This window comes from Castor canadensis, chromosome 4 (genome assembly GCF_047511655.1).
Source record: "Castor canadensis chromosome 4, mCasCan1.hap1v2, whole genome shotgun sequence".
NCBI lineage: Eukaryota > Metazoa > Chordata > Mammalia > Rodentia > Castoridae > Castor > Castor canadensis.
Window position 1 is genome coordinate 147864285 of NC_133389.1, and position 15384 is coordinate 147879668.

A 15384-nucleotide genomic window follows, 5' to 3' on the forward strand; every position below is an offset into this window, starting at 1 on the left:
TTATCATGTGCTCAAAGTCCAATCCCATTGTTGTGTTTGCCGTTGATCTAATGTCCATATATGAGGGAGAACATATGATTTTTGGTCTTTTGGGCCAGGCTAACCTCACTCAGAATGATGTTCTCCAATTCCATCCATTTACCAGCGAATGATAACATTTTGTTCTTCTTCATGGCTGCATAAAATTCCATTGTGTATAGATACCACATTTTCTTAATCCATTCGTCAGTAGTGGGGCATCTTGGCTGTTTCCATAACTTGGCTATTGTGAATAGTGCTGCAATAAATATGGGTGTGCAGGTGCCTCTGAAGTAAACTGTGTCACAGTCTTTTGGGTATATCCCCAAGAGTGGTATTGCTGGATCAAATGGTAGATCAATGTCTAGCTTTTTAAGTAGCCTCCAAATTTTTTTCCAGAGTGGTTGTACTAGTTTACATTCCCACCAGCAGTGTATGAGGGTTCCTTTTTCCCCGCATCCTTGCCAACACCTGTTGTTGGTGGTGTTGCTGATGATGGCTATTCTAACGGGTGAGGTGGAATCTTAGCGTGGTTTTAATTTGCATTTCCTTTATTGCTAGAGATGGTGAGCATTTTTTCATGTGTTTTTTGGCCATTTGAATTTCTTCTTTTGAGAAAGTTCTGTTTAGTTCACTTGCCCATTTCTTTATTGGTTCATTAGTTTTGGGAGAATTTAGTTTTTTAAGTTCCCTATATATTCTGGTTATCAGTCCTTTGATGTATAGTTGGCAAATATTTTCTCCCACTCTGTGGGTGTTCTCTTCAGTTTAGAGACCATTTCTTTTGATTAGCAGAAGTTTTTTAGTTTTATGAGGTCCCATTTATCTATGCTATCTCTTAGTTGCTGTGCTGCTGGGGTTTCGTTGAGAAGGTTCTTACCTATACCTACTAATTCCAGAGTATTTCCTACTCTTTCCTGTATCAACTTTAGAGTTTGAGGTCTGATATTAAGATCCTTGATCCATTTTGAGTTAATATTGGTATAGGGTGATAAACATGGATCTAGTTTCAGTTTTTGCAGACTGCTAACCAGTTTTCCCTGCAGTTTTTGTTGAAGAGGCTGCTATTTCTCCATCGTATATTTTTAGCTCCTTTGTCAAAGACAAGTTGGTTATAGTTTTGTGGCTTCATATCTGGGTCCTCTATTCTGTTCCACTGGTCTTCATGTCTGTTTTTGTGCCAGTACCATGCTGTTTTTATTGTTATTGCTTTGTAATATAGTTTGAAGTCAGGTATTGTGATACCTCCTGCATTGTTCTTTTGACTGAGTATTGCCTTGGCTATTCGTGGCTTCCTGTGTTTCCATATAAATTTCACAGTAGATTTTTCGATCTCTTTAATGAATGTCATTGGAATTTTGATGGGAATTGCATTAAACATGTAGATTACTTTGGGGAGTATCGACATTTTTACTATGTTGATTCTACCAATCCATGAGCATGGGAGATCTCTCCACTTTCTATAGTCTTCCTCAATCTCTTTCTTCAGAAGTGTATAGTTTTCCTTGTAGAGGTCTTTCACATCCTTTGTTAGGTTTACACCTAGGTATTTGATTTTTTTTGAGGCTATTGTAAATGGAATTATTTTCATGTATTCTTTTTCAGTTTGCTCATTATTAGTGTATAGAAATGCTAATGATTTTTCTATGTTGATTTTATATCCTGCTACCTTGCTATAGCTATGGATGATGTCTAGAAGCTTCTGAGTAGTTTTTTGGGTCTTTAAGGTATAGGATCATGTCGTCTGCAAATAGGGATATTTTGACAGTTTCTTTACCTATTTGTATTCCTTTTATTCCTTCTTCTTGCCTAATTGCTCTGGAGAGGAATTCCAGTACTGTGTTGAATAGGAGTGGAGATAGTGGGCATCCTTGTCTGGTTCCTGATTTTAGAGGGAATGGTTTTAATTTTTCTCCGTTAAGTATAATGCTGGCTGTAGGTTTGTCATATATAGCTTTTATAATGTTGAGGAACTTTCCTTCTATTCCTAGTTTTCTTAGAGCTTTTATCATGAAATGATGTTGGATCTTATCAAAGGCTTTTTCTGCATCTATTGAGATGATCAAGTGGTTTTTGTCTTTGCTTCTGTTAATGTGGTTTATTATGTTTATTGATTTTCGTATGTTGAACCACTCCTGCATCCCTGGGATGAAGCCTACTTGGTCGTGGTGAGTAATCTTTTTGATGTGTTGTTGAATTCGGTTTGCCATTATTTTCTTGAGGATTTTTGCGTCAATGTTCATTAAGGAGATTGGCCTATAGTTCTCCTTTTTGGAGGTGTCTTTGCCTGGTTTTGGGATAAGTGTAATACTGGCTTCATAAAATGTGTTTGGCTTGAATGTCTTAACTTTGGGCTGGAAACTTGGCTCAGGTGAAGAGTGCCTGCCTAGCAAGCATGAAGTCCTGAATCCAAATCCCAGTACCTCAAAAAAAAAAAGTTTAAATTTCAGATGTCCTAACTTTGCTAGTGGGAACCTGTTGGGTTGCCTCCTTTGTCTTTTTTAAAACTGCTCTGGATGTTTTGTTTTTGTTTTGGCTACACTGGGATTTGAATTCAGGGCTTTGCTCTTAGTAAGCAGGCACTATTCCAGTTGAACCACTCCACCAGCCTTTTTTTTATTTTTTTCCATTTTGCTATTTTTTTGGTGGTACTGGGATTTGAACTCAGAGCCTCACACTTGCTAGGCAGGTACTCTTACCACTTGAGCCTCTCCGTTAGCCTTTTTTTCTTTTTTTTTTTTTTGTGGTGATACTGGGGTTTGAATTCAGGGCCAAATGTTTGCTAGGCAGGTGCTCTACCTCTTGAACCACTCTGCCCAGTCTGTTTTCATGTTGAGTATTTTCAAGATAGGGTCTCTCAAACTATTTGCTTGGGCTGGCTTCAAATCTCAATCCTCCTGATCTCTGCTTCCCTAGTAGCTAGGATTATAGGTGTGAGCTACTTGCTCCTGGGTTGCTCTGGATGATTACTGGGGTTTGGTGGGTTTTTTTTTTTTTTGGTACTGAGGTTTGAACTGAGAGCCTCATGCTTACTAGGCAGGCATTCTACCACTTGAGCCATTCTGCCAGACCCTAGTACTGGAGTTTGAACTCAGGGCTTCACATTTTCAAGACATACACTCTTGATCCATGTGTCCAGCCCTGCTCTAGATGTTTTTGAAAGTATTCTTGATGTTAGGCAACAACTGGGGGTACTCTAGCTCAATCCTGACTTCCTGATTTTTTTTTTTTTTTTTTTGGTGGTACTGGGGCTTGAACTCAGGGCCTTGCATTTGCTAGGTAAATGCCTCATGCTTCAAAGCATGGACAATTACTATGCAGGAGTCCTGTTTCTTTTTAGTGGAGTATTAAAAACCTTGGTGAGAGATGTACATGAGAACTGATGATAGGCACAAGTGCCCTTATGTTGCTATTGCTATTGTTAAGCCTTTTTTTTTTTAATGACGAAAAATCACATGAGGTTACCACATTCACAGATTACTTTGATTCACTCTTATCTCTCTTAAAATATTTGACAGTCCCCCACATCTAACTCAGTTTGAAGATCATGGACTGGAGCTGCTGTGTTTGTGAGGACTAGGAAGATAACCTAAGTTCTTTGCTCCAAAACTTGCTTTTCAGGACTCCAAAGTGGAAGTCTAGCTGGGGCTATCTGAGCTGCAGTGGAAGCATTCCATTTTCTCAACTTTTCCTGAAATACCAAGATGACTTTATGGTGGTGTTCCTTTCCCCTGGGTTACTCCTTCCTCCTCCAGGGACATATCCATGGACAAAGCTAAATGCTGTTAACAGTGTTTGTTTCCTCCTCCTCCCCTGTTTTTTTTTTTTTTTTCCTGTACTGGGGTTTGAACTCAAGGCCTCATGCTTGCTAGGCACTGTTTGTGCCACTCTGCCAGTCTCTGTTTAAAGGCTTATATATTTATTCTAACACAATTCTGGAAGTTTGTTTTTTTGGGTTTTACCTGGAAATTTTTACTTGAAAAGGTTGACCTTTGTTCAAATAAATCCTGCTTGCCTTCACAGTAAGGCCATTCCAGTCTGTGGTTTTTTTTAAGTTTGAGTTCAAAATTCATGTCTTGAAGGTCTGTCTGTAGTCACCCTAGGGTTTTTTTTTTTTTTTGGTGTGACTGTGGTTTGAACTCAGAGCTTCACACTTGCTACAGCTGGCACTCATAAAATAGCACTCTACTGATTGAGGCACACTTCAGTCAATTTTGGTCTGGTTATTTTGAAGATGGTAGTTTCTCAAACTATCACCTGTAATCCTGATCTCAGCCTCCCAAGTAGCTAGATTTACAGGTGTGAGCCACCGATGCCCAGCTTGTCACTGGCAGCTTTAACCTTAACCAAGCAATGCTTTAAGTAAACTATCTTGACCATCTTAATTTTTGATTCTCCTGCTTCTTCCTCTTCTCTAGAATTTCTCCAAAATTTCTGCCATCATTTATAGAGGTACACATTTCACAAGTAGATACTACTACCTGTTTGTACTTGGGAGGTACAGATTGGATTACAGTTCCTTTCATCTCTGATTTGCTGAACCTGGCCTAGAAATGGATTTATTGACAAAAATCTGTTTTTTTTCTTGTACTGGAGATCTAATCCAGGAAGGGCCTCCTGCATGCTTGGCAAGTGTTCTACCACAGAGCTTCATTTCCAGCTCTGTTTTCAATTTTTGAAGACAGATTTGATGAAAAGGATAAGGTCTTAACAGTTTAGATCTACAGTGTAGTTTTGGTTCCATCACTTACTGTGACCATACGTGTTTTCCTTCAATAGGGCTAAGAAAGGGAAATAAAACTTCCCGATTTGTCTGGTTACAGCAGGCAATTTCCAGCCTGCTCTGTGATTAGGAACTGAAGTGCTTAACTAAGTCAAAGACTGGTTCAAATTGTGCTCTACCACTTGATAACTCTGTTACAAGTCACTTAACCTTTCAGAGGTTTTTTACATAACTAGCATAAGTTTTAGTCCCTAACCCAAGATTATTGGTTAAATAAAAAAATGCAAATTTTTTTTTTTTTTCCCTTTGGCAGCACTGGGGTTTGAACTCAGGGCCTCACGCTTGCTAGGCAGGTACTCAGTGCTTCAGCCACTGTGCCAGCAAAAAATGCAAGTTCTTACCCCATTTTCTATTGTATAACCACCTAGTAATTGTGTATCTCCTTCCGATAGTCTCTTTAACACACTAACACCTTCAGTCCAGGTGGTTCAGATTCCTTATCTTTCCTTATTAACCTGTAGCTTGGCCTTTGAAGATATGAGTTTCTTTTCCTCCAACCCTTGATACTACTCACTAGTTTGCTTGTCGTATTTATAATCTCAACTGCATTCTAGGCAAATATTCAGTTAACATGCCATTCATTTAGCCCTCTCCTGTTTCTAACAAATTACCAAAGCAAAGATGCAAGATTTCAAATGGTTTGGTCTTTTTTTGTGGGGAGGTATGTCTGTGGGGGGGCGGATTTGATCTCAGGGCTTTGCAGTTGCTAGGCAGGTGCTCTGCTTGCTACACCTCCAGCCAACTTTGCCTCCCTTCCCTCCAACAGTGTGTTGCTATGTAGCTCAAGTTGCCCTCAAACTCATGATCCTCCTCCCTCACTGGGCTGACTTCATCTGTGGTGACGGAACCTTTTTTCTGCCCAAGATATGTAGTTCAATGTAAGGACAGCAAGAAAATCTGCCTAAACACTTTTGCTTATAGCAGCAGCCCAGGGTCAACCTGAGGAGCAGACTGGAGTCCTTCTCAACTTGCTCAGGTCCAGATTCTACAGCTCCGAGATTATACATTGTCTTTATTATGCCAGTGTGCACACAAAAGTAGTCTACGCTGTATCAATACAAAAATCAAGTACATTGAGCCTATTTCCTTTTTTTGATGGGGCTGGGGTTTTAACTCAGGTCTTCCAGCTTGCAAAGGTGCTCTACCACTTCAGCTACACCTCCCTTCTATTTTGCTCTGGATATTTTGGAGATGGGATCTCATTGACTATTTGCCCGGGCTGGCCTTGACCTGTGATTCCCAGACCTCAGCCTCAAGTAGCTAGGATTAGTCACTGTAATCCCCATTTCTTGCATGGGGAGCAGGAAGTCTTTCTCTCCCCAACTTCTCTATACCTTATGCTGTTATCTTAAAATAAATCCTCGCTAAAACTGAAATGGCACACTTCCTTCCACCTAAGCACTCATTCTAAAAGACCTGCTTTCCTCATTGGTGGGAACCCAGAGCCTATCTCTCATGTAAGATAAGGAGCAAGAACCAGAGCTCCCAAAGGAAATGACAGGTTGCTTGTTTTCTTCATGACCAGGTATCAGCACCCCCTACACTGTACCCACAGAACTCATCAGGGCTGTTACCTTCTTTTAAAATTTCTCCTAACACAATAATGCATTCAGTCTGCAACATGAAAATACTACAGATGGAAATGTTTTACACATGCCAGCACTGCCTCTCCAAGTGGGTTTCTTTTAAATTATGGAAAAACTGAGACAATTATTAACTTGAAACAAATTTTTATTACACAAACGTTGTCACATAATTGGGTATTTCTCTACTTTGTACACAATTATTCTTACTCTCCACAGAAAGGCTGCTTCTGAACTTCTCATCTGGTAATGGCAAGCACTAAAATCCTGATTTTTACAGAATAGTAGAAATGCCTCAGTGATTTGATTTGAAAGCAGTACACTGGTACATGGCTCTTGCACCCAGTATCAGGAATGTACAAATGTCTTTATTCAAAAATACAAAATAAATTATCTGTAGGCATGGACAATGACAGCAGTAAACCATTATCTATTGTCAACTGAAACCAGTAACTGATGGTTATAGTGATTTTCTTAAACACCAGCCAGCCTTTTCTCCAGTCATTTCTTCCACTGACTTCTCTGAAGTTATTGGTGAGGAATCCTGCTTGAGATTCCTGTCACAGTTCATTAATAATGGTAAAGCACTATCCTAGGAATTAGAACATGCCACCTCCCATTCCACCTCCCATTCCACCCATTGCACCCATTCCAGGATCTTTCTCTTCTTTAGGAATTTCTGTGACTACAACTTCTGCTGTAGTTAACAGAGAGGCCACCCCAGCAGCATCCAATAAAGCAGTTCTCACAACCTAGAAAAAATTTATGAAAACATTATTTTCCCTGCAGTAAAATATGAGTAAGACTTCATGAAAATCTCATATTGTAGGCAGAGTTCTTGAAAGAACTTTTAGGGAGTGTTACATTTACCTTTGTTGGATCAATGATTCCTTTTTCCACCATATTCACAAAGTCTCCAAGCATAGCATCATAACCAACTTCTGAAGAACTCTGCAGGATTTTCTCAACTATCAAAGATCCTTCAACACCTGCATTCTTAGCAATGGTCATTGCAGGAATTTTGAGTGTTCTTTTAACAATTTCTATACCTACAAAGTAAATGTATTTTAATTCTTCCATACAACAAACACAATGCTAATTTGTGAAAATATTTATCCAATTCTACCACAGGTAAAATCGTTTCCCTTGAAAAAAGTGAGATGCATTTTTAGCTCCCTTTGGCATCTGCAATACATTTTTACAGTACTGGGGTTTTAACTTGGGGCAATCAGGAAACTGATCTGTTGTTCCACTTATGATTCAGCATCATTGTTAGTCCAACAGAAAAACTAAAGACAGTATAAAAACTCATTTACAAAGTTAATTCTTTACCAATTTTTTGATCCTCATTGGCAGGGGTTAATGCGTCCAAGGCTGGAATGCACCGAAGCAGAGCACAACCCCCTCCAAGAACAATGCCTTCTTCAACAGCTGCTCTTGTAGCATTCAGGGCATCTGTAACTCTGTCCTTCTTTTCATTCACTTCGACATCACTTGTCCCACCAACCTAAAAGATTAAAATAATTCCAGTTAGTTCTCTGGCCTTCTCCATTCAATATGCTGACTGTCAAAAAACATTTAAAAAGTACTACAGCTGGCGGAGTGACAGATTGCCTGCCTAGCAAGTGAAAGGGCCCAAGTTCAACCACCACCCACCACTACCACAAAAAATACTCAAAAACCCAGAATATAAGAAGCTTAAGGCATAGAGTACTTGGGCTGGAGGTGTGGCTCAAGTGGTAGAGCACCCTACTTTGGACCTGAGTTCAAACCCCATCCCACAAAAGAAAAAAAAAAAAAAAAAAAAAAAGTAGAGTACTTGTCTAATACTTACAAGGCCCTGGGATTAATCCCCAGGACTGCAAAAACAATTATGTGCAAATAAAAAGATGTTGAAAAACAAAAACATTAAAAAAAACCCAGCCAGGTGCCAGTGGCTCATGCCTGTAATTCTAGCTACTCTGGAGACAAGAGAATTGCAGTACGAACCCAGCCTAAGCAAATAGTTCTGAGAGAGCCTATCTTGAAAAAACCCATCAAAAAAAAAAGGGGCTGGCAGAGTGACTTAAGGTGTAGGTTCTGAGTTCAAACTCCAGTACCACCACAAAGAAAAAGAAACAAAAACAAAAAGCCCCCCACACAAACCAAACCAAAAAACTTGTAAGACCAGAGTGATGTGGTGGTGCATGTCCCTAATCCCAGCTACACAGGAGGCAGAGGTAAGACTACAGTTTGTAGCTGACCCAAGCAAAAGTGTGAGACCCTGCTTGGGGGAATGGAGAGGGAATGCATGGCTAAGGAGGTAAAGTACTTGCTACAGACAGGGCCCCAAGTTCAACCCTAAACAAACAAGGTAATAAAAACGCCCATGTTGAAGTTAATTCTTCAACTATTTGTTTAGGTACTGAAAAATACCACAGAAGTAAAATTATTCTGTCTCAGAACCTAAGAACCTTACCTTCAGCACAGCTACTCCATCTGAAAGTTTTGCCAGTCGTTCATTCAGTTTTTCCTTTTCATATTCACTAGTTGTGATATCTAACTGCTCAGTGATTTCCTGAATACGTTTATCTATTTGCGCTTTGTCACCTTTTCCTTTCAAGAGCATGGCATCATCTTTGGTCACAATGACCTCTCCAACTTTCCCCAAGTCATGAGGCTGAACGTCTTCAAGATTTAGAGTCAATCCCTCTTCTCCAAATACCTACAAAAGCATTTGAAAGTGTATCAGTTACAGGTTATAGTGTCTTCCATTAAACCGTGTTTATTAATATGTAATACAGGTGGTTTGACAAGACAAACATCTTGAGTATAGTGTGTTTATTTGAAATGAGATTTCAAGGCCATTGTTAGTCCAGAATAAGATTTCGATAAAGCCTTTCATTGCACTTCCAGTGTCTCAAGCTTTATCTTTGTTTTTTTCCATCACACTCTTTCGAAATTGAAAAGATTTAGTCATTATGCCTATTCTTAGACGAGACTTATGGCAAGTTAGGTGAAAAGGATCTTAATTCACTCCACTCCCAAATATTCAATAGCAATGCGTGAAAAGTATATTCTACAATACATTTTAGATCCGAAAGAGTAACATTCAGTAAATCACCACCAACATTTATTTTACTTACTGCACCACCCGTAGCAATAGCTATATCTTTTAGCTGGTTCTTTCTATTGTCACCAAAACCAGGAGCTTTGACTGCTACGACCTGAAGACCAACTTTTAGCCTGTGAAGAACAGTTCATTGTAAGATTAAAATGGAATAAAAATGCCTAGTTTAGTTCCCCTCAAGTTTCAAGTTCTAGCACTATTGACATTACTTAGAACTACCAGCCCTTTTCTTTTTTTTTTTTTTCTTCCTAACAACTTTTGGTTACATTAAGACAAAGGTTATTTGTTCACACCTGATTTACTTTGTGTGTGTGTATATGTGGTACTGGGGCTTGAAGTCAGGGCCTACACCTTGAGCCACTCCACCAGCTCTTTTTTATGATGGTTTTCTTCAAAATAGGTTTCTTGGACTCCTGAGTAGCTAGGATTACGGGCATGAGCCACCAACACCCGGCGTCTGCTGGCCTTACATTCCAGTTAACATCTGGAACCAGGAACAAAAACCGTATAGTAAATTGAAGGATACACTGACAACTGTTTTATGAATGGTGGAAAAACCAATTACTAAATATTAAATTCAAAGGTATCTAATAAATACCTGTTTTATGGGTTCCACTTAATATTACATCACTATTATTAAAGCTTAGTTTGAGGACTAGAGGTGTGGCTCTAGCAGCAGAGCACCTGCTTTCCAAGTGTAAAGCCCTGAGCTCGAACCCCAATCCCACCAAAAAGAAAATCAAAAGCCTAGCTTGAATAAACAGTGTTACTTCATTTTCTTTATATAAATGTTATACAATGCTGAGAGTGTTTTAAGTTCTCTGGAAATTTTACCAGTTAAATGAATACTTACAAATCTTCACCTAGAAATGTAAACCATCAAATATACTGCCTATTACCTATTCAAAACAAGTGTGCTGAGAGCTTCTCCATCAACATCTTCAGCTATTATGACCAAGGGCTTCCGGTGAGCATTGGCAATCTCAAGAGCAGGTACAATGGACTGGACACTAGAAATTTTCTTTTCACTCAATAGAACATAGGCATCCTGGAACTCACATTTTTGACCTGCAAAGACAGTACTTTACACCAATGCTGGGAAAATACAATTTTCTCCAAAGGAAAGCTAAAACAAAATTCCAATACAATTTAAAAGCATCTACTGAATCCTGTTTTCTGCCTGTGTTTTTTGTACAGTTTTTGTAACATTACAGATCATTACATTTTTTCAGGTATGCTACCAACTATTCACACCCCCCCTTTTGGTGGGACTGGGGTTTGAACTCAGGCCTTTCAGATTGCAAAGCAGGTGCTCTACTGCTTCAGTCACACCTCCAGTCCATTCTACTCTGATTGTTTTGGAGATGGGGGTCTCACAAACTATTTGCTCAGGCTGGGCTGGCCTGGAACCATGATCCTCCTAACCTCAGCCTCCCAAACAGCTAGGATTACAGGTGCAAGCAACTGGTGTCCAGCCCAACTAATGCCTTTATGTTTGACATACACTAGCAAAGTATGCTAAAAATTTCAGCTGCTGATTTGTTCTTACCTTTTGCTGTATTTATAAAGTATGGGGAAATATATCCTCGATCGAACTTCATGCCTTCAATAATTTCTAATTCATCATTCAGCGTTTTTCCATCCTATGACAAGTCAAAGAATTAGGTGAATGGATTTCAATAGAAAAACAAACTTGGAATTACAGACCACATCAGTAGTAAGTCAATCCCACATAAGGGATTCAGGAAGAAGTATGCAAATGCTCCAGAGCACCCAACTCCATTGATGCAGAAACTTGCAAAAACCCCTATTTGAATGACTCATACAGGTAGATGAGACCCTACCATACAAATTAGGGTCAATCTACTCCAGGCACTGGTGGCTCACTCAGTAGAGTGCCTGCCTAGAAAGCATGAGGGCCTGAATTCAAACTCCAGTGTCACCAAAATAAATTTTTAAAAAACCCAAAAAATAACCATACTCACCTTTACTGTGATGACACCCTTTCTTCCAACCTTTTTCATTGCATCAGAAATGATGTTGCCAATTTCTTTGTCTCCATTTGCAGAAATTGTAGCAACCTGGAAAAAAAAAAAAAATCAAGTGTTTTCAATTCCTTTTCTAGTAACTTTTTATTTGTGGCATGGAGATTGAACCAAGGCCCTTACTATGCCATGGAGCCATACCCTCAGCTCTTCAATCTGGCTACATTATTTTGACAAACATGAAATACATAAATCAGTTCTTGGACAAAAACAGTAAAAAAAAAAAAATCTCATTTTTTTTCTTAGTATATGTACTGATACTATAAACTAACAAAAATTACACATATTTGAGCTGGGGTTTAACTTGGTCTTCAGTACTGAAGAACAGAGGGGAGCACATGTGACAATCTAAAAACACCTTCAAACATACACAATGTATTTTAATCCAAATTATGGTTATTGAATTCTTTTAAAATGTTTTTGCAGTAAGAAAAAAAATGCATCCAATGTTAGTATTCTGACATTGGTGCACGGTCATGAAATAAAACCTCATGTAATTTTTAAAAAGTCTTTACCTAGCCAGGTGTCTGTGGTTCATGTCTGTAACCCTAGCTACTTGGGAGGCTGAGATGAGGCAGATCAAGGTTCAGGAGAATAGAGGCCAGGCCAGAGCAAAATAGGGCCTGCTTTGCAACCTCAAACACTCAAACCCCAGTCGCACAGGAAAAAAGAAGTCTTTACCTGAGCAATTTCTTCTGGGGTTGTCACAGGTTTAGATTGCTTCTTAAGTTCAGCAATTACAGCATCGACAGCTAACATCACACCTAGTTCAAGAATACAAGTCATTACAATGCTTATTTTCTCATGGTCTTCAGGCTGGATAGAAATTTTGAGATTCAAAAATATTTTAATGTTTTTAACATTAAGTCTATATACAACTTCTGTGCCGGTGCTGCTTCTATTCACATGAAGTTAGACAGTATGCACTGACTGGAACACTAAATTTATACAACTAAATCTTGTAACACCAAAGTTTGAAAATTGAATCAAGGAAAGGTAGATTTGTGGAGTTTCAAAAAAATCTCACCACTTAATCCAGCCTATGTAAGTTATTCCTAATATGATCATGCCACCCAGCGTTTACCTCCATTAAATGAAGCAAAATGATTAAAAACCCTTCAACAGGGCTGGTGGAGTGGCTCAAGGTGAAGGCCCTGAGTTCAAGCCCCAGTACTTCGAGAAAGAGAGACAAAAAAAAAAGAAACAGAATTCTTAGCAATAGGAATTTCTTCGCGGTACTGACAACAAAGAGACATTCCTACCTCTCCTGATTTCCACTGGATTAGCACCTTTGCTAATCTTCTCAAAGCCTTCCTTGGCAATAGAGCGTGCCAACACGGTAGCAGTGGTGGTGCCATCCCCAGCCTCCTCATTTGTGTTGTTGGCAACATCCTGAACGAGCTTAGCTCCAATATTTTTATATTTGTCCTTTAGATCAATTGACTTTGCAACAGTCACACCATCTTTTGTAACTTTGGGACTTCCCCAACTCTGTTCAATAATCACTGTTCTTCCCTATAATGGCAGGAGAAAAAAATGTGGTAGGACCAGGTACTCTAGATTTTTATACCAGTCTTCAACAATAAGGCAACTACTTGAATGTTGTGTCATTTTTATCAATCCTGCGACATGAATCTCAAGGGCAAGTTCATCAGCATTCTTAGTATACAGACAGAATGACCTCTGCTCCTCTGCCAAGAGTGTAACTTTGAATGAGTTATTATGGGAGCTGAAAATGCTAGGGACTAAAAGATGTCATCTTCCAGTTCTTTAGATCACTTTGATATTTGGACTAGCATCAATTTGTAATGAACCATCACTTGACTGACTATGAAGCACAGTTAAGACTCTCTTTAAACAGTACCCCTCACTATTTTTTCTTATCTCTCACTATATAACACTTAAAAAGTGATGGTTGCAATTGATTTTAACTGTACGCTATAAAATGGTAAATTTTATGTTAGTACCTTTACTACATGTAAATAACACACATAGTTTATTTCAGTATAACACAAAAAACTTATCATCAAGTATACACTTGAGGTATTAAAACAAACTATACTCTTCCCTCTATTATTGGCATTTAACTACTGGGAAAGATTCCAAATTTTAATTTAAGCAAGTAATCAAGATTCCCTCAAGTTTAAGGAAGAATCCACCTTGAGCTATGAGTAGTAACTCATAGTAACTACCTGATTACATTACATTACATTATACAAAGTAAGTTTCGAAAATCTGGCAGAAGTGGGTTCAAAAACCTTGTTATGCTTAAAAAAAAAAAAAAAGCCACTGCAAACTGGACACAAACTGACAAAATCCTATTCCATACTTGTACTATTTGCATTAGCAAACATTTTTTTCTGTGTAATTACAGTAAGAATACTATACCTTTGGCCCCATCGTAACAGCTACAGCATCGGCTAAAAGGTCTACACCTTGAAGCATTAAGGCTCGGGCATCTGCACCAAATTTTACATCTTTGGCATAACCCCGAGTGAGATGAGGAGCCAGTGCCCTGGACACTGGTCTCATCTGGCGAAGGACGGTGGGTAATCGAAGCATTTCTGGGGGAGGAAACAATTAGATGATCACTATTAGCACTATTCGTGCGTCGCAGCGCAAACATGCTCACCTGACCTCCGCCAACCACTCGGCCTAGGCCCTACACCGCGCAGCAGCCCCAGAACCTCAGCTACTGTGCGAGCTTAAGGAAGAGGCCGCCCCCACGCCTGACTTGTAACGGGAGCACCGAGAACACACCACTAGCTCCCCAAGGCCATCTACCCCTGCTGCCCCCAACGAGTTAATCTTTCACCGCTAAGACGGCCTTGAGCGCAGACGTGCTCCAAAAAGTACCCCGGAAAAGGGAAGGCAGCGAGTGACCAGGGAAGTACTGGCACTCCTGACGGTGCAGAAACCCGCTCGGCAAGTGTGTCCCCATGTATCCAGCCGGGGCTGCTGTATCAGAGCGGCTAGCCAGGTCGCGATGCCGGGGGCAGAGGCCCAGCCCACCGCGCGCAGCCCCACGTGTCTTTCCTTCGAGCAAGGTCAGGAGTGGGACGCACAGCAGTTCCTTCGCTGCAGCGACCACCCTCCCGGCCCCCTGCAGCTAAGCAGGACGGGCTGCAGCAGAACGGATGGCAAACTCAAATCTCCCTGGCGGGTCCGTCCTCCCTCTCTCCACTCCTGGCCCGGGCCGCGCGCGATCCACGCCGCCCGGGATGGGAACCCGCAGGGATTCGCGAGGCCTGGACCCGCGAGCCGGGCCTGCGACGCCGGAGGGCAAGTCTCGGTCCTCGCCCGCCCGCCCACTCAAGTCGCAATGCGCAGAAGGCCCGTTCCCAGGCTCGCGAGCTCCAAGAGAAGGCGGTGCGGAGCGGCCGCGTACCTGCGGGGCGTTGGCAGCGAGAGCACGCGGCGAGGCAGGCCGTCGGCGGCAAGTGAGGGACAGAGTGCAAAGCGCACACGGCAATGAGCCCGTGTCCCCTCCCTCCGCCGCTCCCCCACCCCGCCCTGCGGCACCGTGTGCGCAGTAGGCCCCGCCCCTTCCCGGCGGCGGGGCCCGGCAATCGGCATGCTCCGCGGGAGCCCCGCCCCTCCATACCCGCGCAGCGCGGGGCCAGCCAGCTCAGCCTTCTCTAGTCGGCTTAGGCTAGTTCCTGGGCCGCGCTCCGTTCCAGAACCTTCCGGAAGGTGCCGCGCTCTCTTCGGGTCAAAGGTCAAGTAGCGTCATTTCCGGAAAAGGACGCAGGGATCGTTCTTTCACCTCGGCCTGCTGCCTAGAAAAGCCTAGAAAAAGCTCCTCTTTTCCTCCGCCTCCCCGTGGCCGCGTCAGAGGCTGCGCAG

General features: G+C 41.2%; 1 protein-coding gene across 2 annotated transcripts; it reads right to left on the reverse strand.

Annotated features, from left to right (window-relative positions):
• Nucleotides 1-6511: 6511 nt before the first annotated feature.
• Hspd1 (heat shock protein family D (Hsp60) member 1) lies at nt 6512-15284 on the reverse strand. 2 transcript variants are annotated; one of them, XM_074071332.1, is made up of 12 exons: nt 15143-15284; nt 13927-14102; nt 12801-13053; nt 12220-12302; nt 11479-11574; nt 11043-11136; nt 10393-10561; nt 9510-9609; nt 8843-9088; nt 7717-7891; nt 7255-7433; nt 6512-7136 (listed from the first exon to the last, which is right to left on the reverse strand). In XM_074071332.1, exons 2-12 carry the CDS (start codon nt 14098-14100, stop codon nt 6984-6986), a joined length of 1722 nt encoding a protein of 573 aa, XP_073927433.1. In that variant the 5' UTR covers nt 14101-14102; nt 15143-15284; the 3' UTR covers nt 6512-6983. The 2 variants fall into 2 exon arrangements, with proteins under 2 accessions (XP_073927433.1, XP_020012481.2); XM_020156892.2 differs by lacking the exon at nt 15143-15284 and adding an exon at nt 14927-15083.
• Between the last annotated feature and the right edge of the window lie 100 nt (nt 15285-15384).

Coding starts and splice junctions, on each gene's coding strand:
- Hspd1 (XM_074071332.1), bottom strand. CDS start 14,100: ATGCTTCGATTACCCACCGTCCTTCGCCAGATGAGACCAGTGTCCAGG. Junction 9,610..10,392: donor AGCACACTTGTTTTGAATAG/GTAATAGGCAGT, acceptor TGTTCTTCACAG/GCTAAAAGTTGGTCTTCAGG. Junction 7,892..8,842: donor ATGGAGTAGCTGTGCTGAAG/GTAAGGTTCTTA, acceptor TTAATCTTTTAG/GTTGGTGGGACAAGTGATGT.